Here is a 27,999-nt window from a genome sequence, read left to right as displayed (position 1 = left end):
ATCTTACACTTACACACCTTTAAAGTGCACTGAACCACACTGCTGAGCGTGCACTCTTGACATGTGCCATCAAACAGTGTGAATATCTTGGCATTGCTGAAGCTGTAGCCATCATTAGAAACCTGTGCAAAGCAGAAAGAAGACAAAGTAGCTCAAAACATTAAGTTCAGGTATTAAACTTGCAGGCATCCTTTTTTGTTGCTTGAAGATGTCATATCATAGCAAACCAGGGACTATATTTCCAATCCTGCACGGACGCTTACAAACATGGCCGCCATGGGCCGCAATTCCCAGAACACTCATTCATTCTAATCACTCACACCTGCATCCAATCTCACACACAATCACACCACAGTTTAAAAGGACTTTCCAGGCATTCACTCTTTGCGAAGTATTGAGGGTCACCATACCAAGTGTTTGTACCCTGGTCCTCGTTTTGATTCATCGTCTTTGATCTTGTTTCTTGTTTCTCGTTCTCGATTCTTGCCTTGCCTCGTTTATGCCTGTTTGCAGATTGCCTGACCCATTGCTTGTTTTTGACCACGCTATTGTCTCATGATTTGGATTTGTCTGCCTTCCTCTCTTTATTAAAAGCTCTTATCTGCACTTGCATCCGTCCTAACCTCCATTACGTCCAACTCGTGACAGAAGACAAATTTCTACTATTTAATTATTCTTGATGAGTAAGTTTTTTTCAAATGTTATCTGTCTTAGTGTGTCAAAACAAGGTTTCTTATTTTAAAATGATTAATGTATTATTGCCACTGAAAAGCAGGTTTCATATTACATATTCGCCACTTGTGAACAGAGACTTTCAAATTTTTCAAGTCATAGTGCGAACGGTATAAAAATGATTATGTTAATATTCGGTTAAAGGAGTGAGAACTGGAAGTGTGGAACCATCCATGCCTCTCAGAATATAAAAGGTTTAACGGCACCTTGATTTGCCAACGAGTGACAAGTGGGTGATGGACACCACCAGACTGCACATCTTCAACAGGGAGCTGGCATTCTAAAGCAGAGGAGCTGAAGAACAACACAGGAACCATCAGAGGATCACTCAGTGACCACTCATCATCTACTATCTGTACAAAAAAAGACACATTGTACACAGAGATATGTCCAACTATACAAAACACAAATTAATAAAAGAGTGGAGAAAGACTTCACCTTCTCCTTCATGACTTCACATTTGAGTTCAAATGTGTTTCTAAAGCCTTTCCCAAGAACTTTGACAGTGGAACAGGAGCTGTGTTTAAAATCACAGAGTCCTCCACTCTCCAGTTCTGTGATCTCTGGGGTCTGATCTGCAAAAATGTTGAAGATAATACTGTTATTGTTTTCCAATAATGGCATGCACTGAAATGTTTTATTCCTCTTATACCACTTTGCCAATGATTACAATAAAAAAAAATATTCATCAATGAATGACTTGTGATTTTTATCCATTTATAGTGACAAATAATCTTGTGGAACACCTGTGGGATGAATTAGTTATCACTATAAACTGCTATAATTATATAAATATTTAATTGTAATTATTAAAATGATTAAATCAGATTCAATAGTGAATTCAATAGCAAGGTGGGATAAATAATCTATAATAATTCTATATAATATAATTCATAAATAATATAGCAACATTTTGTTTGCTGTGGGAAATCATAGTATCTGTACTTGCTGTCCCATTCTCACAAAACGATTAAAGAATAGATTCTAATGCTAAAAACATTTTTTCATGCAGGTTTACCCCTTCTGGACTCACCAGAGACCTGGCTACAGTCATATGAGCCAAACCCAGGAAAACACATGCAACCATGCTTGGTGCATTGTCCATTGCCACTGCAAAGGTTCGGGCACCTAAGGAAGGTGAGTATGTCCCGGAGCTCCTCCCTTCTCCCCTCTTCTTGCACTACTCTCCTCTCACACTCATTCTCCAGAAGGGGCACAGTGGCTCCCAGCCAGGCTCTCTCATCCTTCAGCTGCTGGTCTACCACACACATCTCCAGTGCCTTCTCCATCACCTCATCCAACAGGCCAACACAGCCAAGTGCCACAGTGGAGTTACGTAAGGCATCACCACACAGCCGCTGGGCATCTGCCTCTGTCAGGCCAGACTCAGTAGGCCACGTTGGTGCTGGTAATTCAGGATGTGTGGATAGAACTTGGTCTTCAGGAAAGAAATAGTTAAAACCCTCTGGGTCTGACTGGCTTACACTCTGATAGGCAGGAGACGATGGAGCTTGTTTATGGTTCTGACGCCTCCCTCGGTTCTGGGTGCCAGTATCCTCTTGCTGTGCCTTGGGACGGTTCCTGGCACTTCCTGTGAAATGCTTGATGGGTCTGATATACTGTGTTGTGACATCCCGAGCAGGGATTATGGAAGGGGAGCGAAAATGGGCCAAATGAGAACAGGGGAAAGAGCTGGAGGTAAGATGACCTCTAAGGCTTGACTGGTGTGGTTCCTTCTCGCAGTGGCAGAAGTGCCGGATGCTCATTCCGCTCTCATAGGCTGGGATTTTGTCAAAAAAGCTGCTGCTTGGTGCTAGCCTAGGGAACAAAAACATTAACATCATTCCTTTAAAAGTCTATCTTCACTGTATGGCACAGAATGATTTATAATAAATGCCATGAAATTCAAATGTTCCTAAAATTATTGACCAAAAAAGCAGGAAGATCATATAAGCAACTGGTTCTATAGAAAATATGATTTTTTTAATCACTATTCTTGTGTGACATAAAAAGAGATATTTTAATGTGATGCTTTTCCTTGCCCATGGTAAAACAGTGCAAAGTGTTCAAAAATGGTCAACAAAAGGCAGTGTGCTCAGACGTGTACTAATTTAGCTCAATTTAAATGTATAAAACATAATGAAAACTAAGATTAGGTTTGGGACAGAGTTAGTGTTTGTACCTTAACCTACCAGTTTATTACTGCGAAATCAGACAAAATAGAAACCGCATTGTGAAAACAGCAACCAAATCCTCGCACATTCAAATTTATCATGAAAAATATTTCATCAGGTTCATAAAAAAATGAATAAGAAGTCTTACCTCCACGTATTAATAAAGGAAATAGTGTCTTCTAAAGTTTCCCCTCCTGCTCTGTGGTAATCATTGAGTGGTTGTCCATCAAAGGTTCCACAAAGACCTTCAGTGTGGCTCCGATCAGAACCAGGGGCCATCACAGTCAGGCTCATACCCCAGTCAGCTATATCCGCCCGCACAAATGCACCTGAAGAGAATGTCAGCTATAAGAGAGAGAGAGAGAGAGAGAGAGAGAGAGAGAGAGAGAGAGTTTCTAACAAGTGCTGCTCTTTCTTCTGCACCAGGCCATGTGAAGTATTCCAATTTTAATACTGTATTAAATAAGATATTTGAAAAATATCCTGAGTCTCTCAATTTAACAATGCACAGAGTATAATATTGCAACTCACAATTGTACACAAGAGTTACTACTAGCACTACCCTATTTAATCATTTCATTTAGGTAACAGTGCCTTACAGTGACTTTGCGACCCTGATAAGACTCAGTGATGCGAATGCTGCTCTTTGCCAGGTCTCCATTCTTCACTAAGAGGCGTGGCTTTGTTTCTCCAGACAATCCATTACACATGTCAAAGGAGATGACCTCGGTTCCATCTCTGGCTGCGAAGCCACACACACAGGATGTGGGGTGGGCTGTTATACTAGCACACTCCCACTGGCGCACGTGCACTTCGAACAGCCGAATTGTGCTCTTGTACAGCACAAATGTGCCTATATGGAAGTTATCATACCTCCTAGGAACAAGGAACAAGCAAGTGTTTATTGGTCAGTGCCTCCAGTACCATTTTAGCTCCAAAACATGTGGATCTGGCTTGTAACATCACTCACTCACTCACTCACGAATGTCCTTGTCATGCATGTTGTAGATGTATTACTGTACCTGCCATCAAATGTTATGATGTGAGGATCAGTGAAAATGTAACAATAAGCAGGTAGAATATCTTTCACGATGATCTAAAAAGTAAAAAACAAAAAAAAAAACCCAAAACCAATCACATAAACACACATATATATATATATATATATATATATATATATATATATATATATATATATATATATATAAATCATATAAAAATAGATCATTACATATATGAGCAATATCTTTTTTAATACCTGCACACTTTCTGGTGTATATCCATTCCAGAGGAACACAGTGCTGACTATAGGTTTGATGGATATCTCAGTGCTCCTGTCTCCATCCTTGCTGATATCGGTCACTGCGCTGTAGTGAAGCAGCACCTGGCTGCACACTCCCTTATGGCAAGGAGTATGAGACAGCTTCACCTCACAGGAGGACAGAACCAGATCAGGACCCAGCACCGCCTCATCTAAATAAACAACACATTAGGCTAGACATGCACAAATTTAAACTACAGAACCAAAGCTTGAAAGTAACTTTGTCTTTGTCAAAATAAACACTGTTTTTAAGAGATAATTAAATGTCATATGCTTTTGTGCTTGCTAATTACACACCCTGAGAAACGCAACTTCTTTAAGTATTTTTTCACTGTGTGATGAAGTTGATCCCATAGGTTAGAGCAGGTGACAGTTACGGTTGAACTTTTTCAGCACTACACTTTGATTACACATGCTGTGTTGCGTGATGGTTAAATTACTTGGTTGCAAATTGTTTTTGAAAGCTTGTGTACATAAGTATACATTCATTGCCAGTTCTTGGTGTGCACAGTAGAAACAATAACACATAACAGTGATTCAATTTGCTGGATTGGTCAGGTTTAATTTTAGTCACAGATGGTTTGAACATTGGTTAATGCAGGTGTTGATTTTGTAACTTATTCTTCTTATATATATATATATATATAATATATATATATATATATATATATATATATATATATATATATATATATATATATATATATATATATAAAGTGTCAGTTACTTATTGGGGTGTTAATGCTGATATACATGGTTTGATGACAATATATTAAATAATGTCAGTTTTGGTAAGCTTAATGTGAAGTGTTGCTTTCTATTTTAAATACCATGTACAGTATTTAATGCTTATAATATTTAGTGATTATCAAAAAGATCTCTACAACTCAATAGAATAAGTAGCAGAAGGGGAATTTCCAGAGAACACCATAGTTACTGTACAACGAATGTATGGTAGTACTACAGATATATGTACCTTGGCTGCTGATGCTGAGCTGTAATGGAAGAGCGCATGTCTCTGAAAGACAGGGTACAGGAACAGTGCTCTCTATGACCAGCTCATGCTCCTTTCCATCCTCTAAGATAGAGTCAAGTTTGGGCTGGAGCTACAATCCAACCAAAGCAAAGAAGCTATGATGTTACATGTTGTAATGATTAGTCTAACCATATAGAAATCAAGAAAAAACTAAAAAAAACAACAGGATGTCTTTGAACATACTCGAATCCCTGCAAAGAACTCCTCACTCTCCACTGCATGACTCTGTCTGTCTGGGGCATCTAGAAAGAAACTGGAGCTACTGCAATAGATCTGTACAAAATGACAGGAAATCTATGTCCATATACAACATGGTAAATAGAACAAATACTACTACTACTAATAAAATATATAAATGGTGTGGCAGCCTACTTTATTATTTATGCACCAGTGTATGTACATATATTCACTTTGTAGTTATGATGTACTGTATGTAAACTGTATATGTTGTTCTATAAAATTATAAATAGAAAGTCTACCCTGTCTCCAAGCCGAAGGTTGATGCCATCCAGCTCGATAAAAGCTGAAGTCTGTAAGGTTGTCTCCTGCATGAGTTCCTCTTTGTTTCCATTTGGTGAAAGACGCCACCAGGACACCACAAATCCTAGAGAGCTGTTCCCACTATGGCCATCAAATGTACACTTCAACAACACGCTGAGGCCTGACAGCTCAGCCATGATCTCTGATACTGATGGAGATGGAGGTTGCATATCTGGCAAGTGAAAAGGAGAATTAGAAGAATTAAGATGTCCCCCTATCAAGTGTGCAATTAAAATGTATGCTCAATGCATTTATGTTAGCTACACATCTGGGAAAACCTGTCAGATGTTTTGACAGCTGACCTTAAAGAAATCAGAAATAGATTTCATAAATACATCTGAAATGGCAGTGATATGCAAAACACATGTGTAAACTCAACATGTGCTTTATTAAAGTAAATCCAGAAATCGTAATTAGAGTCCCTAGCTTGAGTCAAAATACTGGAGACCAACATCAGACAGGTGTTATTCATTATCAAGACTGAAACATAGGTAAAAGTAGAAAAACCATAATTCAGAAACAGAAAATAAGAAAAGGAGGCCCATACAGTGCTTTAAGATACAAATATGCATGATTAGACTTCATAACAAGACAGAAAAACAGCTCGATGTAAAGAGACTCTCAAAAACTAACTACTCAAAAACTGACAGAAAAAAAGGTGGACACAATTGGTAACAAGCCAATGACAGGATAGGGCAGAGGCAGGACTAGTACAGAAACAAAAACATAAACACACGGTGATTGTCACGTATCAAGAAACTCTGGACTCCACTTCCCATCAGCCACTGCACTGCACTAGCTGTCACATGACCACCTGCACCTGACTCACGTTTTGTTAATGAGCACTCATGTATGTATATATAGTCCTTGTCTGCACTGTTTGCTTGTCTTTCGTTGTCTTAGACTCTTGTTGTTTATGTCTTGGTGTTTTTGTTTCATGCCACAGTGTTATACCAAGTTGTGTTCGTGTCTTTGTTTCATAGTACGTTTGTTTCAATAAATGTCATTATCTTGCACTTGCTTCTGGCTCAACCTCGATTCGTGACAGAACGAAAGACCCACTATCAGAAGCAGCAGATCACCACGATGGACGCCTGGTTTGCAGCATATGCGGAGTGGTATATAGGACTACTGGAGAAGGGAAGAAGGACCGATGAACTGCTCACTCAGAATAACCGCATGCTAGGCCTGCCGCAGCTGGACAGACCATGCACCAGGCCACACCCGGCGTTCATAAAGGACTACGTCAAGTCACGCCGACCGGAGGGGGAGTCGGTGGTCAGGGCGGAGACCCACTCCCACCCTCTCTCCCCTATTATGGATCTCGCTCCGCTTTCATGCCCCGCCGAGGACGTCGCTCCGCTTTCATGCCCCGCCGAGGACGTCGCTCCGCCTCCCTGTTCGGCTGTGGACGTCGCTCCGCCTCCCTGTTCGGCTGTGGACGTCGCTCCGCCTCCCTGTTCGGCTGTGGACGTCGCTCCGCCTCCCTGTTCGGCTGTGGACGTCGCACCGCCTCCCTGTTCGGCTGTGGACGTCGCACCGCCTCCCTGTTCGGCTGTGGACGTCGCACCGCCTCCCTGTTCGGCTGTGGACGTCGCCCTGCCTCCCTGCTCGGCTGAGGACTTCGCCCTGCCTACCTGCTCGGCTGAGGACGTCGCCCTGCCTTCCTGCTCGGCTGAGGACGTCGCCCTGCCTTCCTGCTCGGCTGAGGACGTCGCCCTGCCTTCCTGCTCGGCTGAGGACGTCGCCCTGCCTTCCTGCTCGGCTGAGGACGTCGCCCTGCCTTCCTGCTCGGCTGAGGACGTCGCCCTGCCTTCCTGCTCGGCTGAGGACGTCGCCCTGCCTTCCTGCTCGGCTGAGGACGTCGCCCTGCCTTCCTGCTCGGCTGAGGACGTCGCCCTGCCTTCCTGCTCGGCTGAGGACGTCTCTCTGCCTTCCTGCTCGGCTGAGGTCGTCTCTCTGCCATCCTACTTCACTGAGGATGTCACTCTGCCTCCATGTTCCGCTAAAGACGTCGCTCCTTTTCTTTGCTTCTCTCAGTATGTCGCTCCCCCTTCCTGCTCCACGGAGGACATCGTTCCCCCCTCATGCTCCGCGGAGAGCATCGTTCCTCCCTCGGGCCTCGCGGAGAACCTCGCTCCTCTTCCTGGCCTCGCGGAGAACCTCGCTCCCCCCTTGAGTCTCATGGAGAACATCGCTCCCCTCTCCTGTCCCGTGGAGGACGTCGCCCCGCTTTCATGCTCTGCCGAGGACGTCGCCCCGCTTTCATGTTCAGCTGAGGAAGTATCTCAGCCTCCCTGTGCCGTTGTGGAAGCCGCCCGGCCTCCTGGTTTTGCTGGGGACATTTTTTCCAGGGGGCCAGGACCACCCGATGGAGGACGTATAATTTTGGGCACTCCGGGAGTAGCGCCCTTGGGGGAGGGTTCTGTCACGTATCAAGAAACTCTGGACTCCACTTCCCATCAGCCACTGCACTGCACTAGCTGTCACATGACCACCTGCACCTGACTCACGTTTTGTTAATGAGTACTCGTGTGTGTGTGTGTGTGTGTGTGTGTGTGTGTGTGTGTGTGTGTATATATATATAGTCCTTGTCTGCACTGTTTGCTTGTCTTTCGTTGTCTTAGACTCTTGTTGTTTATGTCTCGGTGTTTTTGTTTCATGCCACAGTGTTATACCAAGTTGTGTTCGTGTCTTTGTTTCATAGTATGTTTGTTTCAATAAATGTCATTATCTGCACTTGCTTCTGGCTCAACCTCGATTCGTGACAGCATTCGTGACATTGTCACCATGGGAACTGCAACATGAAGGGGGAATCTGTGTTTCATTTGCTTTTAAAGCTTGTCTAGGCTAGGTTTTTGCAAAAATCATGTTGGAGAAAAGAGTTTAGCTCTTTTTTTCAGAAGCCAAAACATGGAATTTCTGCCTGTTTTGGGGTGACTTGTTGTTGTTGTTGTTGTTGTTATTAAAAACAAACAAGTATTTCATTTTTACCTAGCCTACTAGGTTAAAATGTTATAATTTCATTATGGCAGTTGTAGTTCCCTTTTAAAGGGAACAGCTGACAGTAGAGGTGATGCTGTGTCAAAGCAGCTCATCTCCAATTGGATAGTGGAAGCAATCTCTATTGCTTATGAGGCGCGTGGTCTCGCTACGCCTCTGGGCATAAGGGCTCATTCCACTAGGGCGGTCGCCTCCGTGAAGGCTTTGACCAAAGGGGTATCCTCACAGGATGTGTGTGCTGTTGCAGCCTGGTCTACACCACACACATTCATTTGTTATTACAGCCTGGATATTCATTCCGCCCCGGGCTCCAGTGTCTTGCGGTGACCCTCGGGCTTGGGTCTTTTTGAACAGGCCATACCCTCGGTATGATGGAGTGGGTATTCTCATTCCCATACTGTTATGCTAAACGCAACATCGAAGTTCCCTTTGAAAGGGAACGTCTGGGTTACGCATGTAACCTGTTCCCTGAGAAGGGAATGAGACGTTGCATAGCTTTGTCATACAACAGCAGGCCTGTGAATTGTGTCTTCGCTTCAGATAATACAGGCTGATGGCGCGGTTCACAGGTGCCATATTTATATCACGCGACGCGCTTAATTGCCACGTCACCTGATCATGGAAGGCCTATAAATAGGCATGATTTTACACAAGCTTCAGATGCCGGTTGCGCGCGAGAGGCGCTCCCCATAGTGTTATGCTAAACACAACGTGTCATTCCCTTCTCAGGGAACAGGGTTACATGCGTAACCCAGACATTTTACTATCAAAAACGCTATACTTTTTTAGTTAAGTGCTGTCGGTTTAATCTCTGTACCAGTGATGTCTGCCCAGCAGAGGGTTCACAACCCTTCCCTTTCCCATCGCCCTGCTCACCAGCAGCAAAGCAAATGAGTCAGGATACTCTACACACAGAAACCCAACAGTGTCCTGACTAAACTTATAACAGACTTGCAGTGATAAAATGTCCGATAAGGTGATTTCCATTCCACTGGTGAAATGGTATGCCTGTGTACTGTGAGAAAGGGTTAACAAACAGTCAGTCTATGTGAAGATATCTAAAACCTGGCTAGCTAAGTGGGATTTCCTCACACAGTGATGCCACGCTTTCCCCAAGTTGTTGGATAGCTACATTATATTTGTGCAATGCCTCTGATTGATTTTCCCTCTTGTCTCAGCTGCACAATGGTTTGCTTTTCTCCCAAAGACAGCTCTCTGATCTTATCCTTTTTAACAACATATGCAGTCTTCACAGGTGAGACTGAAGGCTAAAACCAAGAGTAGATGTTCAGAGCTATTGATTTTTTAAACAATCAATCTAACGGTACACACCCGGATAACAGGAAACACCTGACGTGCCAATATTTTTGCTTGCCTACAAATGTGGTTTGATACAAAATATACTCTGTTCTATGTTGTTTAACACATCTACATATAAATACAAGTAAATAAAAGCTGAAATTCTACACTCTCTTCTCATATTCATATTTTGATCTCAAACCCAAATGTCTTCAGTCTACAGAAAAAACAAATGGAATTGGCCTTGAAGTTCCAATAGTTTCAGAGGGGACTGTAATTAAGTTATAAATAACTACAGCCTCCATATTCACAAAACACAAAGTAATGAGGAACTCAAACAATTGTGAAGAAGTTCTGTTTGTACAGTAAGTGAGAGACTCCACTGATACCAGCTGAGTCATTGCTCAATTCCAACAGATGCCATGGCAACATCACAGGCTAAAACACAACACATAAACACATATGCTAAGTTCATTAAGAAGACATTCTGCCAATTTGGCAGCTTTGACCGTAGCTATTTTGGCTCGCATAAAAAAGAAACTCTAGAAAACAAAACGCTTCTAAAAATAAAAATGTAGACAAGAAATAATTCCATAATCTTTTTATATATATATATATATATATATATATATATATATATATATATATATATAATGCAATTCTCACATAAACAGTTTAGAGCTAGATAAATCAGCACTGAATTAGTGGACACATAAGTCACTGGGTTTGGTATAATGTCACAAAAATATTTTTAATAGCATAAGAGAGAAATGATTGCACAATAAATTATGATAAACTATTATTGGGTTTACCGCTGCAACTTCCATCTCTGTTCCTGCGCTCTGGTTCACAGATTGGTTCAGTGGAATCTGACATTTCTGTGCATATAAAATTCAAGGAAATGCATTAACAAACATATGTAAAGTACTAATAATGAAAAATAAACTTCATTAATATACACCGTCTCTGTATATTTAGGAGGCAGGATGACTTGCCCTCAGCACAGTAGGCCATACATCCCTGTGTAGGCTGGAGCTGATACACATAGAATTGCCCGCAGTTACGCACGGAGACAGGCATCCGAAACAGACAGCACTCCTTATTGGGCCCACTGAACAACTGCCAGGTAGCACAAGCAGTTAGCTTCTTAACCTCCAGGGGGTGTGGGAGGGTCTCCCCTTCAGCTAGAGAGAGCCACACTGGAGCTTGGGTACCACAATGATTCACCTAGGCAGATCACAGAAAGTAACAGCTTCTCAATATACACTTTATGGCCAAAAGTTTGTGCACACCTGACCACTACACCCAGATGTGCTTTTTGAACATCCTATTCCCCTAACACCCCTTTGCTTTTAGAAAAGCCAATGCTCTTCAGTGAAGTCTGTCTACTAGATTCTGGAGCATGGCTGTGGGGATTTGTGCTCATTCAGGTACAAGATCATTAGTGAGGTCGAGCGCTGATGTGGGGTGAGGAGGCCTGTGGTGCAGTCAGCATTCCAGTTCATCCCAAAGGTGTTCAATAGGGTTGAGGCCAGGGCCATTCGAGTTCTTCCACACCAACCTTGGCAAACCATGGAGCTTGCTTTGTGCACATGGGCACTGTCATGCTGGAACAAGTTTGGGCCGCTTAGTTCCAGTGAAGGGAAATCCTAATCCTATAGTATGCATCCATCCATCCATTTCTGTTCTGCTTATTTTACACAGGGTTGCAGGGAGCCTGGAGCCTATCCCAGGGGACTTGGACGAGGTGGGGGACAACCAGGAAGGAGTACCAGCCCATCGCAGGGCACAGTCACACACACAGTCACATGCTACAAACAATTTGGAAATGCCAATCAGCATAAAATACATGTTTTTGGACTGGGGGAGGAAACCGGAGTACCCGGAGGAAATCCCCAAAGCAAGGGGAGAACATGCAAACTCCGCGCACACAGGGTGGAGGTGGGAATCAACCCTGAAGGTGTGAGGCAAACGTGCTAATGACTAAGCCACTGTGACCCCATGAAAAGACATTCAAAAAGCAATTGTGTGCTTCCAACTTTCCCCAACAGTTTGGGGAAGAACCACATATGGGTGTGAGGGTCCGGTATCCACAAACTTTTGCCCATATATATTGTAACTTTTACATATGTGTAAGTACAAGCATGTGGAAACCTGCCCATAAAAAACATATAGCTCGTGTACTGACTATTTGGTAATCTGATTGTAAATGCTGTATATTAGTGAACTAAGGGGTTGGATGCACAAAAACTAAGAGTACAAGAGGCACAATGTTTTTAATTAGAAATGGCCCATTACACATTACCTTCAATTGTAGAGTACATTAGCTATTGCAAATATCTTGTTCCAATGCTGCACAATATATTGCACAATTTATAAACACTGATCATTTTTGATTAACCAGATTAAAAATGTCTTTCTATTTAGTGTGTTTGCTTACACAATAGTAATAGTAATAGGGAATAGTTCAACATAGCATACATATGTAGTGCACTACATAACAGAACGCCAGTGGTAATCCAGGGATTAAAAATTTACGAAGCCTTGCTGTTCATTTCAAATAAATATGGTATGTTGCAAATCAAATATATCACCAGGCTGCTTAAATTAAATGCTGTCTAGTAAACACAACTTTCTTGTGTTCTTGGCATAAAAAAAACTGCACCTATGATTCTGGATTTGTGTGAAAAGGAACAAAGGAACCAACAAGACTAAAAGCTTTGCTGTTCTTTTTTGCTCGTGTATTACTGTTCATTGGAAATTGGAAGCCCCACTTAAATAACTACAATGTACTTTAACTTTTTAAAACATCTGAACTCTACAGGAATTTTCCAAAATCTGCATGTGAGCATACAGCATGCGAGGTTACAGCACATTTGAGCTTGACACTAGCATCTGATCTTAGGTAAATGAGACATATTTACTGTACCTCTACACACTTGGTGGGCATTTGAGCTGGTTTATCAAAGATCTGGAACTTATACCAGCCAGGTGTCAGTGAGTGGTCACAGATGAGGTTCTCCTGCAGGCCAGCCTGGAGAAGCTGCTGAGAGCTGAAGCTTGTGCTCCGGTATGGGTTCTGCAAAACCGTGTGACGCCCTGGACTGCACTCAGAAGGTTCCACTGAGGCCACACACACACAGAGAGAAAAATCACAATATCATCATATATTTACTCAGAAACACAGTGTTCCTGTGTAAAAAAAGCTCATTTATATAAATGTTGTAATGCAGTTTCTGCAGATTTATTTACATATTTGATGTATATGAAAACACAGATTGATTACCTAGAACAAAAAAAAGAATGTGAAATGGAAAACATTTTCTTCCATAATGTTACATACATACTGTGTCTGTAAATGAAGGAGGGTGTTGGTTGACATGATATTGATATTAATAGTTAATAAAAAATATTATTCATAATATTTATAATATTAATGGTTATTTACCCAATAAATATTTCATTTTAAATGTGATACTAATATCTTATTCAAAATGTGACCAGAGATACTAAATAACAAAGGGGTAAAAGGTGTAACTTCAGTTTAAAATTGAAAGGAAAGGAAACAGAAAGAATGACAGTCTATTTCTGTTTGTGTTCTATTCCTATGTTTAACCCTTGTGCTGTTACCCAATTCGCCTGTTTATACTATGTACTTAAAGCATGCACTATGTTTGTGAAGATAAAGTACATACTTTTGAGTGTGTAGCAATAGAGTGTGTAAGTACTGGGACATACAAACACGTCATGTAACAGAAGAGAACATTGTTGCCTAGTAACACACACTGTCATCATAAGCAAACTCCTTATTGTATGTCAAATTTCTTCATTCATTATTCCTTAAAAAAAATGGTTAGTGCTTAACAATTAAGTTCTTACACTTAAATACTGAAGACGCATCACCGACATTACACTCTCCTTATATTACAAAACACCTCCCATGCACAAGGAGTATATTAGCAATATTAGCTCAAAAAGTGTGCATGGATCCACACTTTGAAAATCTACTGGAAATAGTAGACCATCCAGGTACCTTTGGGATACTCATTTCAACATACTAGATATGGGACACACTAATTCTCTAATCTCAGATACTATTTAGGATGGACAGTAGCTGAATTGGAAAGCAGCACTGGTGTTCTAGTCATCAGAGTTCCATGACAGTATAGAATTTACATTCAAATGTTTTGCATCAATCAAATAGTTTTGACAAATAACAACTTTTGAAAGTTTGGACTAATCAAGATGAACACTCAAAACCATGACAAGAACAATGACAGCTATTCAAATTCAACACAAGGTGAGTGAAAAAAACTGTGTGTGTATGTGTGTTCATCTTGATTAGTCCAAACTTTCAAAAGTTGTTATTTGAATGTAACAACTGAATGTATTTTGAATGTATTTCAAAACATTTGAATGTAAATTCTATACTGTCATGGAACTCTGATGACTAGAACACCAGTGCTGCTTTCCAATTCAGCTACTGTCCATCCTAAATAGTATCTGAGATTAGAGAATTAGTGTGTCCCATATCTAGTATGTTGAAATGAGTATCCCAAAGGTACCTGGATGGTCTACTATTTCCAGTAGATTTTCAAAGTGTGGATCCATGACAGTATAGAATTTACATTCAAATGTTTTGCATCAATCAAATAGTTTTGACAAATAACAACTTTTGAAAGTTTGGACTAATCAAGATGAACACTCAAAACCATGACGAGAACAATGACAGCTATTCAAATTCAACACAAGGTGAGTGAAAAAAACTGTGTGTGTATGTGTGTTGGGGGATAGGGGGGACCAGTGCGACTAACTAAATGGTCTAAATGGTGTGTGTGTGTGCGCACGTGTTTGTGTGTTTTGGGGGATAGGGGGGACCAGGGCTCCAGATGGCGACTAAAATGGTCGCCAATGCGACTAACTTTTTAATTTTGTGACCATGTTTTTTCTTCCAGTCGCCAGTGGCCACCGTTACCCACAAACAAAATTTAAAAACAAATGAAATAGAAATTACGATATGTCTTCTTGTGTTAGGCTACTGAACTGTCATCTCCTCTTGCGCATACGTGTACCTGCCCTTTCGCGTGCACTCCTGTATGGTTTCCAGTAAATAAACTCTGAGCTTTTGTCCTGCAGAGGTTGAAGCGTCGGCTGTATAGATGAACAGAAACCGGATTAACGTTTAACGGGTTAAAAAGATGGATGTGTAAACTTTATTAAAGGTGTTTCATTTAGTTTGATGTGGTTTAGTTCGTTGGAGTTTGAATTTATCCGTTATATGTAGGCTAGCTAACTGCGTAGTTAACTAACGTTAGCCAGCTGAGAAGAAAACCAAGTGCGCACACAAAAAATATCAGACTTTTCCACATTCCCTCCCATATGTCATATGACATCACTATATTTTAAAAAAGAAACCGTGAAGAAGCATGGTGACAGTAAAAACATGAGAACGCCAGGGATTGTGTCATTGCTAGGTCTGCCCCTCGTGCCACCCCAATCGTGAAAGCAGTGCAACGTGCTAGTGATAAAGTCGCAGAAAAAGAGATGAGGGAATTGAAAATAAAATTCAATGCAGCCTACATGACTGTGAGCCTGAATAAGCAGGAAACAACTAATTGTACATAGTTGAATAAAAAAGTGAAAAAAGAAACAAATGAATGGGCATTTAAGTATTTACGGTAATATGATTCAGTATGATATACTGAACATTGCACATATTGTGTAAACTATGGGAGGCAGAGTAAACAAAGGCAGACAGTACAGAGGGGAAAGAAAAGGCAGTGTGAGGTAGCCTTTTAACAATGATATCATCATATGTCATATGACATCACTATATTTTGGCTCCTGAAAATTTGAATTGGCGCCGAAATATTTTGGGTTTAGGCTCCTAGAATTTATTTATTTATTTATTTATTTATTTTTGCCTGGAGCCCTGGGGACAAGGAATAAGAAATTAAAAAACAATGCCATCTAATGGAGTTTGTTAGTGCTATAAAAGCACAGATGATACCCACAATACTGACACTGCACAAATGTCCCTAAAATGTTAATAATATGTCATTTTTAATGTAATGTGGTTCAAGATAACACACCAAGAGGTATCTTATGTGGACCCATGTTATGATTTAAGCAGCTAAACTGACTGTGTTTTGAAGTTAGATTTTCACTGTTTGTACTGTACGTTTTATTAAAGCTTATATATTATAAACTATGTAGTCTATAGCTGAGACGGTTTTAACAGATCTAAACACTATTAACCGAGAAACATTTGCAGACATGGGTGAAGATGCAGTTCCTCGAAAGTCAAGTCCTTCTAAGCATATGTCACTTGAGAATATCGATTTGGAAGCACCTAACACTGAAGAAACTTTGGAAATATCACAGAGCAAAAACACTGATTCACTCCACTTAACAGAAAGTGATGTGTCAGAAGGAAAAGATGAAGTCAGTGAAAATCTTAGGTCATGCGATGCATCTGTGAACGATGAAAGAAAATGTGACCAACAAAATGGGGAAGATGTTCTTACAGATCTTAAGACCACTAATCTACAATCTTTTTCAGACATGAGTAAAGTCATAGTTTTCCTAAAATCAGAGACTGTCTCCAATCCCAACACCTCTACCCCAACTTCCAAAAACATCTTACCTTCTTTCAGCTCCTTTATAAAAGGCAGTGCTAAATCTCAACCACGAAGGATGTCAACCAGTGACATGGATTCCAAAAACTTCCCGAAAGCATCTTCCAGAAGATGTGCTTCTCAAGAAAGCACTTCCACAAAGACGGTCAAGCTACATAGAATACGCCGCCGTTCTAAGTCAGAATCAAATGTCAACCAGAAGCCAGACTCATTGTGTGGTATGATCACAGCCTTCCCCTGTCCTACTGAGGTCTCTAGACCTATTATGACTTCTCAGAGAGAGGTGATGAAAAGGAAGGCCCAACGTGAGAGAGAACAGGCAGCTCGAGTCACTAATTTGGGCCTGGACCGTAACGTGCTAGCAAACAGAGAACACTATCCACTGGAAATTTATCCCCTGTCTGTACACTATTCAATAAGTATTTCTGAGCATATGTCACTTGGGAATATCGATCTGGAAGCACATAATGATTCATTCCACTTAACAGAAAGTGATGTGTCAGAAGGAAAAGATGAAGTCAGTGAAAATCTTAGGTCATGTGACGCATCTCTGAACAATGAAAGGGAAAGTGACCAACAAAATGGGGAAGATGTTCTTACAGATCTTGACCACTAATCTACAGTAGAATCATTTTCAGACATGAGTAAAGTCATAGTTTCCCCAAAATCAGAGAGTGTCTCCAATCCCAACACCTCTACCCCAACTTCCAAAAACATCTTACCTTCTTTCAGCACCTTTATAAAAGGCAGTACTAAATCTCAACTACGAAGGATGTGGCATGGATTCCAAAAACTTCCCTCAAGCATCTTCCAGAAGATGTGCTTCTCAAAAAGCACTCCCACAAAGACTGTAACATTTAGTATGACTGAGAACAGTATTCACAGGAAAATTACCCCAGCACACCAACAAAGGCAAGCAACTAATGAAGAATGCTAAAAACACTGTTTAAACAAAAATGAAAATCAAATTTAGAGTTATATTCAGATATAGTGATATCCTTCTGTTCCTGTTTAGATAAAATCTTTTGTTATGCTGGTTGAATCATCTTGACAACACTGATTCAACTATTTCCATGTATATAAAAAGAATGTATGAATTAAACTATTCTATTGAATGGATTTAAAATGTTTAAAAAAAAAAAAAAGCTATAGTATAGAAAGCCAAAACTAACATAATTACTAATTACATGGATAATTTGTACAGACAAGCAGTGATTAGCTCCTAGAGAAAATTCCTGGTTTGCATGGAGGAGAATGCACACATTTCTTTATTCTGCAGAACATTAGATGGAATGAGATACAACAAAAAGTAAACGCCAACATACATAAATTAGTCTTAGTAAGGTTCTGGTGGGATGAACATAATTTTCCCAAAATATATTTCCTCAGTTGGTGTGCTGATGATGGTGGCGGAGATTGTTGTTTAACAAGTCAGTCCACAACATCCTATAGGTGTTCATTTCATTTGAGATCCATCGCACATGACTTGCATCATTTTCATACTCATCAAACCATTCAGTGAGCCCTTGTGCATTGTGGATGGGGGTGGAGTCATCTTGGAAGAGACCATTCCCATCAGGATAGAAATGTATCACAGGATCATATGATAAAGGTGATCAGGTAGAATAATTTTATAGATTTGCAGTGACTCTTTCCACTAAGTCAAAAAATGGACACAGACTATGTCAGCAAAATAAATGCCCCCCACAGTATAACAGAGCCACCAGTTTTCCCTAATGTGTCACTCGTTTGTATATGAAATAGTTAAAGTCTAGGTTAAATTTCCTTTTACATGATGACGGCAAAGTTGGATCTTCTGTGTATACTTCTGTGTATATATTTATTTTAACGACCACGCCTAGAGCTGGCTTGCCTGCTAGGTCGACTTTGGCCACCAGAGGGGAGACATGAGCAGTCTGCCAGCTAATTACTCTCAACCAGTCTCACCTGTCCCTGGCTCTATTTAAGGGAAGTTTTCCATACAATCGGTTCTTAGTCTTGAATTTATTTGGTGAGAGCAAGATTAACCTGGCCATTTTGAAAACTAGCGCTGTATTCTAGTCTTTCCTGTGTTGGGTTGGCCTTGCCTTGTCAACCTAGCCACTCTTGAGTTCTCAAATTACTTCTCTTGAGAAAAAAAAACATTTCTACTTTTGAGTTCCCTCTTTCCCTTCAGCTTGTTTGAGGGTAGAAGCTGTTTGTTCTGTTTTCAGTTTTCTTTAGTTTATTGTTTTCAGTTTCACCAAGTGCTCCATCCATTGTTCCACCTGTACTTTGGCAGTAAAGTAGGTAGCATGTTCGCTTCTGAAAGCCAAGGTGCTGGGTTTGATTTCAGCTATAGGCATGCAGAAACAGGAAGATAATGAAAATATTTAATGGGTGATTAAAATAGCCAATTGAGTTAGATTTTCAACAGAAGTTTCCTTTGCATTCTGATGCCTTAAGCTAACTGTGCACTTGGGCCCATTCTCCCATCTCCCCTGTTGCGCGCGCATATATATATATATCTCTATCTCATGAAGTCTAAGTGTAACTGATGAAACAATAACCAGCAGATACAATACATGTGGGAATGTTTTAAAATATAATTTTAGAGTATTTCATGGTAATTGTGCGTGCATTGTCAACAGCTAGAGTGCACTATCATAACATGCTTGAGGGTTTGTTCCTTTACTAAACCTATTAAGTTCTCAGAGAGACCTGACATGGTCAAATACAGCATTGTGTATGTAACATTTAAACTTGTATCGCATAAACAAACATAGCATAGCTACTAGCATGAAATATAATATTCAAAGCTAACATTTTCATATGTATTCCTATATATAAACTGCATTCCTACAGAAAACAGCTTTGGAGATGACTCATGTTAATGATCTCGTGATTTTGATGGACCTCTGCAGAAAACATCAAATATAATTATAAAAGTTTAGGCAAATGAACACAAAATATTTTTAAAAAAGTTCTTTCCCCCAACTTGATTAATTTGAAATGAATTAAATTACATCACTTTCTGTTTGAATTTATACATAATTTAAAAGAAAAATCAGGTTGTGGTATGTATAAAACAGGAATTAACTAAGAAAGAATGAAGTTTATCAAGATTTAAATGCCAGTTTAAAAGGTTTTTCCCCCTTGCACTTTGTTTTATTTTTCCTGGGTATGGTTAACAATTGAATGGAACTGACACACAGTATTTTATGAGACAATTCTTTTGCTCCATTGCAAAACTTATTTACTATCACTGACAATGAAAAAGAATATTCCTTATAATAATGTAAACCAATGGCATGCTCTGAGTGTAAACCCTTTCGAGCTTACCATATCAGATAAAACATACAATAAATAGATGCATTTTAAAATGTAGAGGGCATGTCTGAGTAGGCCTTACACATGGAAATAAATGTTAGCATATCCCCTGAAAACAATGTCTCTCCTGTAATAGAGCTAGACATGTTATAAGGTTTGTTCAGGTTAAAAGAAAATTGGTTATGTAATTGTTATGAAAATAGCTGATAAGAGTTGATGTACTGACTGTGCTGTAACTTACAGTATTATTATATCAGTATCAAGATGGCACAGAAATAAATGCCATATTAAATGCAATATAATCTTTCCCATGATTACTTCAATCAGCTATAACATAGTAGGCTCAAAAGATTTCTGCTCTCACAGGTTATTTAATATATTCAGACATGCATACAAAGTCTTAAGTGGCAGTCACTAGAATTTCAGCAAGCGAAATTTCTTTGGAGACCGCGAATATGGGCGGCAACCGGATATGACATCACACGCTGATGCTAAAATACACCATCTGTTCCTGTATGCATTGAAACCCAAATCCAAGCCTAACTTCTCTTTTGATGTTAATTTTATATTATTTTAAAGCTGTTATAAAACACCATCAAACGGGATGGTGCAACATCGCTATAATCAGTGCTTCCTAAATCTTGGGTTTTTTGAAGAGATCATGCCGTGACATACCAATCTTCCATTGGTCACACGTCTTCATGTGATACGAATTCACAGGTCAGAGTTCACCAAACTTGGAACGCATCAAAATTTAAAACTTCTTCGCATGAAGCTTGCGTTTCCAGTCTCCAGCATTTGCATGCGTATGAATGGAAGTCAATGGAATAAAAACTGTAGTGTGACCACCCCTTTACTCTTAAATATTATAAGCCAAATAGCACTTCCTGTAGGTACACTATAAAATCCCATAATACTGAAAAGAGTGTGGTAGCTGCAGCTTCTAGCAAATTGCTGTCAAATTACATGTACACGGTTTATATAATTTTTTAAAAGGCAAATACAATATAAAGCACGAACTATTATATATATTGACTTTTTTGTACAGTTTAGAGGAAATTAGTGGACATTAGATCTTTAAGGGTTAGGTGTGTTTGATCTTTAAAACATTCCCGCCCATATTCACAAAGCTCCACCTCCAGGATCTTAGGTTGCCAGTATAGTGTTTATAAAATGACTGATAGGAGGTTAATCCAAACATATAAATTAGGGATGCTAAATTTCTCATCTGATACGGATAACCGATTATTCAGAGTGATATCAGCCGATACCGATACAGATACCGATAGTTTGGTGGTCCTGCCTTTCATGCCTTCTTATAAATTAATAATAATTAAATAAAAACTTTATTCTCTCCATTTCAACAAGTTGTTTCACAGTAACTGGTCTCATAAACAGAAAACACATTACTCACGTTAACATTCACACATCAACTAAATTCTGAAGATTAAAGTAAGATTTCTTAACTTATTGAATGTTATTAATTCATATTAACAGAATTAATTGACTGAATTCTAAAAAAAAAAAAAAAAACTCCTGTTAGTCTTCACATTCACTCACCACTAACAAAAGCATTTCTACTTCATCACTGAACATCAAACTGGTAGTATATAATAGGCTATACACTTTTAATATATATGTATATATGTATATATATATATATATATATATATATATATATATATATATATATATATATACACACTAATATAAACTGGATATGAAATATACTACTCTACAAATATATTTTTCTGTGCAATATATATATATATATATATATATATTATATACTTTTTTGTCAACTCATCATCATTTAAATCTTTCATCAGTGTACTGACGCTTTAATTTAGTGCGAGCGGCACGGCAAAAAAAAATTAACTCGACGTCAAAACTCCTGTTTCACTGCTGCAGCGTGCAGTGTAAAAACACTCATTCATTAACATGCACGTCGAAAAAAAATACGCACTGCTTCTGCTCTGCTGCAGCGTGACGCGTACAATTTTAGCAGTGCAGCGATTACAGAGATTACAAACTGCAGTTTTGTCGTCATTCCACACAAGAGACATCATCTTTACACACAGCACCAAATTGATATGTTTCCCCGCCCTCTTTTGATTGACGGGATATAATCGGCCCTGATCATCGGATGTTTTTAAACTATCGGCGGTGAATATATCCTTTATCGATGAACCGATACCGATTATTGCACGATAGATCGGTGCATCTCTAATAAACATGTCTTCCGGACCGACGTCAGTTTTCCAAACAGGTTTTCTTACCAACTAAAACTGAGGCCAGACTCTTGCTGAACTCATATCTGATCATGTTCTACAGATCTTCCAGGTGATTTGTAAAAGTATGAAGAAGAAAAAATCGACTACTGCACCTTTAAAGCTGCTTCACTCTGCTATGATTTTGTTCACTCTAATGTCGACACAAACCGGGGAATGAATTTCTAGGTCAAAGCAGTGGTCTTAAATAATACGACGTGCTCACTGACAACCAATTTAGCGAATTTGTGACCAAAGACGGACGATAAACAAGTTAGATCAAGGAGATCAGTGCAAGATGCATTTCAAGAGCAAACTCCAACTCCTCTGGTGGAGCCCAGTCCAGATAAACGCTGAGAAGTTTGTTTTCAATTCAAGTGCGAACAAGGCATTGTGCTATCACGACATAACAGTAGAAAATCGGGCATTTCGTCGGTTTTTTTTTTTTTTTATCTCGTTCTTTCTACGGTGTTTATTTAAACTTACCAGCCTGCACGCTGTGAACGGTGTACAGAGCAGCAGCCAGGCAGATACATCCCAGCCAAATGTCTGCACTCATTGCTCTTCCTATCAAACTGGAGTGGAAGCTGGGTTTTCTCGACGCCTCGTCCCTCGCGGTGTTCAAGAAGCTCAAAGAACAGAGTATAGTTTGTCCTCGCTTAATATTTCTAAATCCGACCAAAATAAATAAATAAATAAATCCCCAAAGCTCCTTATTTGGGTCCACTTCAGAGAAGCTTCTCTGGGTATCAGCTCTTCATCTGCGCCTTCAGTTCACATCACCGGCCACACACTTCCACCTCCCAGTAATGTGTAAACCTACTGTAAGCCTGAGTCCCTGGATATTTCCGTTCAGTGGAAATACAGGACTTCATACAGGCTGGTTCATACAGGTTGAGCTGTGCCTGGGGGGGGATGTCTCCTGTCTTGTGACCTGCTGAAATAAACAAACAAACAAACAATAGAAACCATCACAAATTCAAATTCTTATTTCCATACAAATACCATTAAAAACCATCAGCCAAAAATGAAATCCAATACCATGATTGTTCCTTAATGGTATCCACTAGGCATAACATGCCACCAATAGAGACCCACAGGAACCATTCCATTAAAACCAAATTCAATTCCCATTATAACCATTAAACCGTTACAAATTCTATGCAGGTTTCTACTGTTTGTTTGTTTTTCCAGCAGGGCAGTGCCTCCAGTATTGGTTGAAATGCATTTCTTGGTGCAGCTGGGTCAGTGTTAAGTGAAATTACATTTCAGTATTTCTTGAATATCCAATCAAGTAATATTACATCATGCCCTCTATGTAAAACCCAGTCTAAAATAGCCTACATCTCTTCACTTTATTTATTTATTTATTTATTTATTTTTAAATATACAGAGTGTCTGTCAGTATACAGAGATTTTATGGTAAATATTGTGGTGTCAGTTTCACTTCAATTTCAATTTAAAATTCACAACTATTCAATAGATAGCAATTCAATGAGATATTCAAAGTCATTTTGGATTAATAAACTAACACTGGCTTCCACGTCACTCAATAACATTCATCACCTACTTCACCACCTTCAAGAAACAATGTTTGTATTAGAGTTCTGTTTAATGTGCCTAACGTCCTTTTCTCTCTCTTATCTCTCATTAGTTTGAGATCAAAACCATTCACTACTGTGTAGTTAGGTTGTTTCTGAACCCCAGTGGTACTCTCTTTGTTTTGGCCTTTTGGTAGTTCTAGTACAATCTTTGAAAGTGTCCTGGAGCAATGACTCTTCCTGTTCTAACTAGAGGCAAGAGAATGATGAGGTCATGGGTCTACAGTATGAATCGTGTCTTCAAGGGGTCAGAGGCCACATTCTCAGGACAGGTTCACGCTGCACTATTTGTAATCACGTCATCCTGATTATCCGAACAAACTTATTACCCCAACAACTGTGTGTATGCTGTGGCCAGATTAAGACTGTTTATCCAAAGCATTTCCTCCCCCAAATGGCTTTTAACGCAATAAAAGCCAGGTGTGACCTTTGATCTATTGACAGAACTGCCTGTAAAGACTGAGTTCTGTGTTTGGTTTTGCCCACATATGGCATTGTATATGCCAACTCTTTATGTGCCGGTCTATATGTTCAATATAGTATATTATCATTCTTCAGTAAATACTGAATAAAGATAAAAGCAATGTAATTCTGTAAATCAAAGAGGAATATTGATAATTTACAAATTCCCTGAAATCCAAGGCCAAGTGTTATTATATATTAGCATACTCACCTGGTAATCTTATACTGCACTGTATGCTGTCACTGAAGATAAGTTAGATTTTTCCTTACCAATTTCATGACTTGTTCCTACAGGGCAGTGAGTAGCCTAACTGCCTGACAGCTCCCTGGTCCCTAGTTTTGCATGTTCTCCATGTGTCCACCTGCGTTTCATCTGGGTTCTCTCGTTTCCTCCCACCTCCAAAAAATATGTCTATAGGTGGATTGGCTACACTAAATTGCCTTTAGATGAGAATTTGGATGAATTTTAATGAGAAGTGTTTGAATGTGTATGCGCATGTGTATGTGCATGGTGCTTAGATGGGTCCCATCCAGGGTGGACCTCATGACCAATGTTCCTGGGATAGAATCTGGATACACCTTGATCCTGATCAGAACTATTGAAGACACCAATGATGCACCGTGTTTCTCTCTCTCTCTCTCTCTCTCTCTCTCTCTCTCTCTGAGACACACACAAATGTCTTGTGCTTCTCTCTGCTGGTTTAAATTTTGTTCTACACTGTGCTTTTACATGTGACTTTTTAAGTGTATGGTGCAAAGTAATGAAAGTACACAGCACTGAGAGTTGTAAAATATCAGTTTCTTGAGATTGCACTTAAACGTATTTGTAATGTATAATAACATTTATTTAAAATCTATATCATGAATTTATATATTTCTGTAAAGCTGCTTTATGACAATGTCCATTGTTAATAGCATTATACAAATAAAACTGAATTGAATTGAATTAAATAGTTTCTTGTCTCTTCACTGTGTCTTCCATCATGACTTGTTTCCTGCACAAAGCCTCTAAACTAAAGCTTCCTAGCAACCTCTTTTTATTGTTCCCAATGCTTCAAACATGTACTCCAACACAGCAACCTGCTCTCTCTGCTTTCACACACGACTGACGGATGACTGAACTGAGAATGGTAGGATACAAATTTTAAAATAGGTTTAATATGCAAATTATGTTAGGATAAAATGCAGGTATTGCTCTGAAACACATTTTCATTTTGTTGCATTAACATGTCATCTTTAAAGCATTAGTATTACTGCAATCTTTTATATCTTTAAATGTCTTTAGTCACAGAGATCTGTACTGCATTGTATGTTATTTTATGTGAATCTATTAGTGTGGACTGATCATTAGTTGCTGTATTATTCATACTTGTGTATGCACAAATATGGCTATAGAGCTGATTTTATATTCACACACACACACACACACACACACACACAGGTGACATTAAATGTGCAATATATGGAAATGTTTGCTCTGTTGTGCTGTGTGTTTTGGGGTCATTTTAAAATAGTTTTTTGGTATCTAGTGATGTATCATAACATATTTGATCTCAGGACCAGCTACATTCTCTGAGCTCTACAAAAATAATGGATTCAGAACTGTCATTCACCTTGAATAGAAAGCTTCTGTTCACGACCAGCCAAAATGTAATCACAAGCCGTAGTAGGAATCACACACTCCTACTTCCAACTGCAGCTGTCAGGCACACAGACTTGTGGGAAATAAAGCCGCCTGACTTTAGCCCAAAACTCTACCGCACTTTAAGCTTGCCTCGGATCAAGAAACAAACCCTCGACCCAGCTATACTCAAAGAAGGATTAGAAGAATTATCTCAAAGCCTTGTTAAAATGCCTCCTGTCATGCGATCCAAACAAGACCAGAAGAGGAATATACCAGTGTTCATCACATCATACAAACCACCTGGACTACTGGAATTGCAGCTACAGTTTGTGAAGTTGGGACAGTTTCCATGTGGTCGCTACAAAAACCCGAAGCCTCACAATTTCAGACCTGTAAGTTTACAGTGAGCATATAAATCACTGTACATTGTGTATAATGTATATCACTCACTGACCACTAATGACACCCAAATACACCTGAACCCCTGTGCCTTCATGCAGTTATCCAATCAAATAGTGTTCAATTTAGCGAAATCGATGACGAAAAATATTCGTTAATGACCTTGTTTTTCCTTGACGAAGACATGAGACGACATCAATGTCATTAAACACTAACTGTGACTTACTATCAGGACTAAAATGTAGTTTAAAAAATAAAAACTTTAACAAAAACTCTCTTTATTTTCGTCGACAGACAAAATATTATAAACACTTAAAAAAAAAAAACCTTTTTATTTACTTATTTTCGAAAGCAAGCTCCACGCGTAAATATTGACTTTCGTGATTGGCCAAAACACCTACAGGCTGCAGCCAATGGAAACGCTTCTGTGTAAGTACGTGTCCTCACATGACTCATCAGACCACCTCAGGGAATTTAATGGAGTCTGAACGGAGATGAATATCTTAACAGAAACAGTTATTAACGGATGCGTTTTAAAGTTATGTTTACTACAAACAGAAACTTGGTCAGTAGTTACATTGACATGTAGACTACTGTTTGTGAAGTGTTTTAGCTGTCATTTATGCAAATAAGATTATGGCACTCTTATTTTTGTTGATAATTAAAATAAAACAAACAAACAAAAAACTATAAAATTATACTTTGGACCACCTGGTAAAAAAGAAAAGCTAGGAGTGAGAGGGAAAAGGGTCAGGATACGGAATATGAGGATGAAGATAAGATAAGATAAACTTTATTGATCCCACACTGGGGAAATTCCCTGAATGAATGAACAGTGTTTGTTTTGTGCCACAAATAATTCATGAATATTAAGACTTTCACTTAATATTCACAACAAATGGGGAGAAAATAGAGGCCAATCATTTTTAAAAATGCTTTACACTGCTGCACTATGATTGGCTAATTTACAAGAATGAGAAGGGGTGAATATTTTCCCATTAAGGTGGTGTGTGTCTGCACGCGCACAATAGAAATCAATAGAAATATAATACATTTCAGTTAATTATAGCCTTCACATCGGCAGTGTTTTAGTAATTTAATTAACTGTTTTCGTTTTAATTTATGTATTTATTTATTTTTACTTGTGTAAAAATGTTGGTACTTATGCCGTAACAGCATGGTAGACTTTGACTTTGAAACTCTAAGGATCAGTATACAGTATTTTTGGTGAAGCACATTGACACTAGATGGCAGTGTTTAAGAGGCCTTTACTGTTTGTATGCCACTGCAGTGTGATGAAAGCCTGTCAGACATGGTGACCTCCATAGCGAAGGATTCTAGAAATTTGAACCTTAATACTCAGTTATTGGGAGCAAGTGAGTTGATTTTATTAATATGTATTAATTATATTATAGTATTAATGTATTTGTTGGCAATGCTAAAACCAGCCACTTATTTGTAAAATAGCAGTCCTGGTTTTTTTTTTTTTTTTTGGTAAAGATTAGACTGGTTAGAAATGGTTCCAAATGTTGTATGATGTATAATGATGTAGCTAACAAGGCAATTAAGAAAATATTGTATGAAAAATGTA

The 27,999-nt window shown here is 39.2% G+C and overlaps 3 protein-coding genes across 4 annotated transcripts in view; 2 read left to right on the top strand and 1 right to left on the bottom strand.

Moving 5' to 3' along the window:
• Positions 1-24,706, bottom strand: part of vwde (von Willebrand factor D and EGF domains) — a 35,318-nt gene extending 10,612 nt beyond the window's left edge. The window contains exons 1-16 of the mRNA XM_053647104.1: positions 24,656-24,706; positions 22,809-23,259; positions 13,035-13,228; positions 11,101-11,332; positions 10,918-10,983; positions 5,743-5,975; positions 5,447-5,536; positions 5,204-5,333; positions 4,165-4,379; positions 3,929-4,002; positions 3,506-3,782; positions 3,055-3,251; positions 1,766-2,550; positions 1,171-1,307; positions 939-1,085; positions 18-122 (exon numbers count right to left, since the gene is read on the bottom strand). Of these exons, the coding sequence (XP_053503079.1) occupies positions 18-122; positions 939-1,085; positions 1,171-1,307; positions 1,766-2,550; positions 3,055-3,251; positions 3,506-3,782; positions 3,929-4,002; positions 4,165-4,379; positions 5,204-5,333; positions 5,447-5,536; positions 5,743-5,975; positions 10,918-10,983; positions 11,101-11,332; positions 13,035-13,228; positions 22,809-22,881 (2,955 nt within the window). The 5' untranslated portion in view covers positions 22,882-23,259; positions 24,656-24,706. The remainder of the gene's footprint in view (positions 1-17; positions 123-938; positions 1,086-1,170; positions 1,308-1,765; positions 2,551-3,054; positions 3,252-3,505; positions 3,783-3,928; positions 4,003-4,164; positions 4,380-5,203; positions 5,334-5,446; positions 5,537-5,742; positions 5,976-10,917; positions 10,984-11,100; positions 11,333-13,034; positions 13,229-22,808; positions 23,260-24,655) is intronic.
• LOC128621379 (uncharacterized) lies at positions 14,195-18,250 on the top strand. 2 transcript variants are annotated; one of them, XM_053647106.1, is made up of 2 exons: positions 14,195-14,405; positions 16,380-18,231. In XM_053647106.1, exons 1-2 carry the CDS (start codon positions 14,351-14,353, stop codon positions 17,357-17,359), a joined length of 1,035 nt encoding a protein of 344 aa, XP_053503081.1. In that variant the 5' UTR covers positions 14,195-14,350; the 3' UTR covers positions 17,360-18,231. The 2 variants fall into 2 exon arrangements, with proteins under 2 accessions (XP_053503081.1, XP_053503080.1); XM_053647105.1 differs by lacking the exon at positions 14,195-14,405 and adding an exon at positions 14,573-14,857 and having other exon boundaries at positions 16,380-18,250.
• A 791-nt stretch (positions 24,707-25,497) lies between the features above and the next one.
• The window catches only part of si:dkey-30e9.6 (uncharacterized protein LOC564083 homolog), a 4,559-nt gene continuing 2,057 nt past the window's right edge, over positions 25,498-27,999 (top strand). The window contains exons 1-3 of the mRNA XM_053647704.1: positions 25,498-25,515; positions 25,943-26,401; positions 27,700-27,784. Of these exons, the coding sequence (XP_053503679.1) occupies positions 25,498-25,515; positions 25,943-26,401; positions 27,700-27,784 (562 nt within the window). The remainder of the gene's footprint in view (positions 25,516-25,942; positions 26,402-27,699; positions 27,785-27,999) is intronic.

This window comes from Ictalurus furcatus, chromosome 17 (assembly GCF_023375685.1).
Source record: "Ictalurus furcatus strain D&B chromosome 17, Billie_1.0, whole genome shotgun sequence".
In the NCBI taxonomy this organism is placed as follows: Eukaryota; Metazoa; Chordata; class Actinopteri; order Siluriformes; family Ictaluridae; genus Ictalurus; species Ictalurus furcatus.
The sequence above is the reverse complement of the archived record's forward strand: the minus strand, read 5'-3'. Positions and strand labels throughout refer to the sequence as shown.

Bases quoted from the DNA above. Each gene is read 5' to 3' on its own strand.
- LOC128621379 (XM_053647105.1), top strand. From the start codon at position 14,803: ATGAACACTCAAAACCATGACGAGAACAATGACAGCTATTCAAATTCA. The intron at 14,858-16,379 runs GTGAGTGAAAAA...AAACATTTGCAG, and splicing joins CTATTCAAATTCAACACAAG to ACATGGGTGAAGATGCAGTT.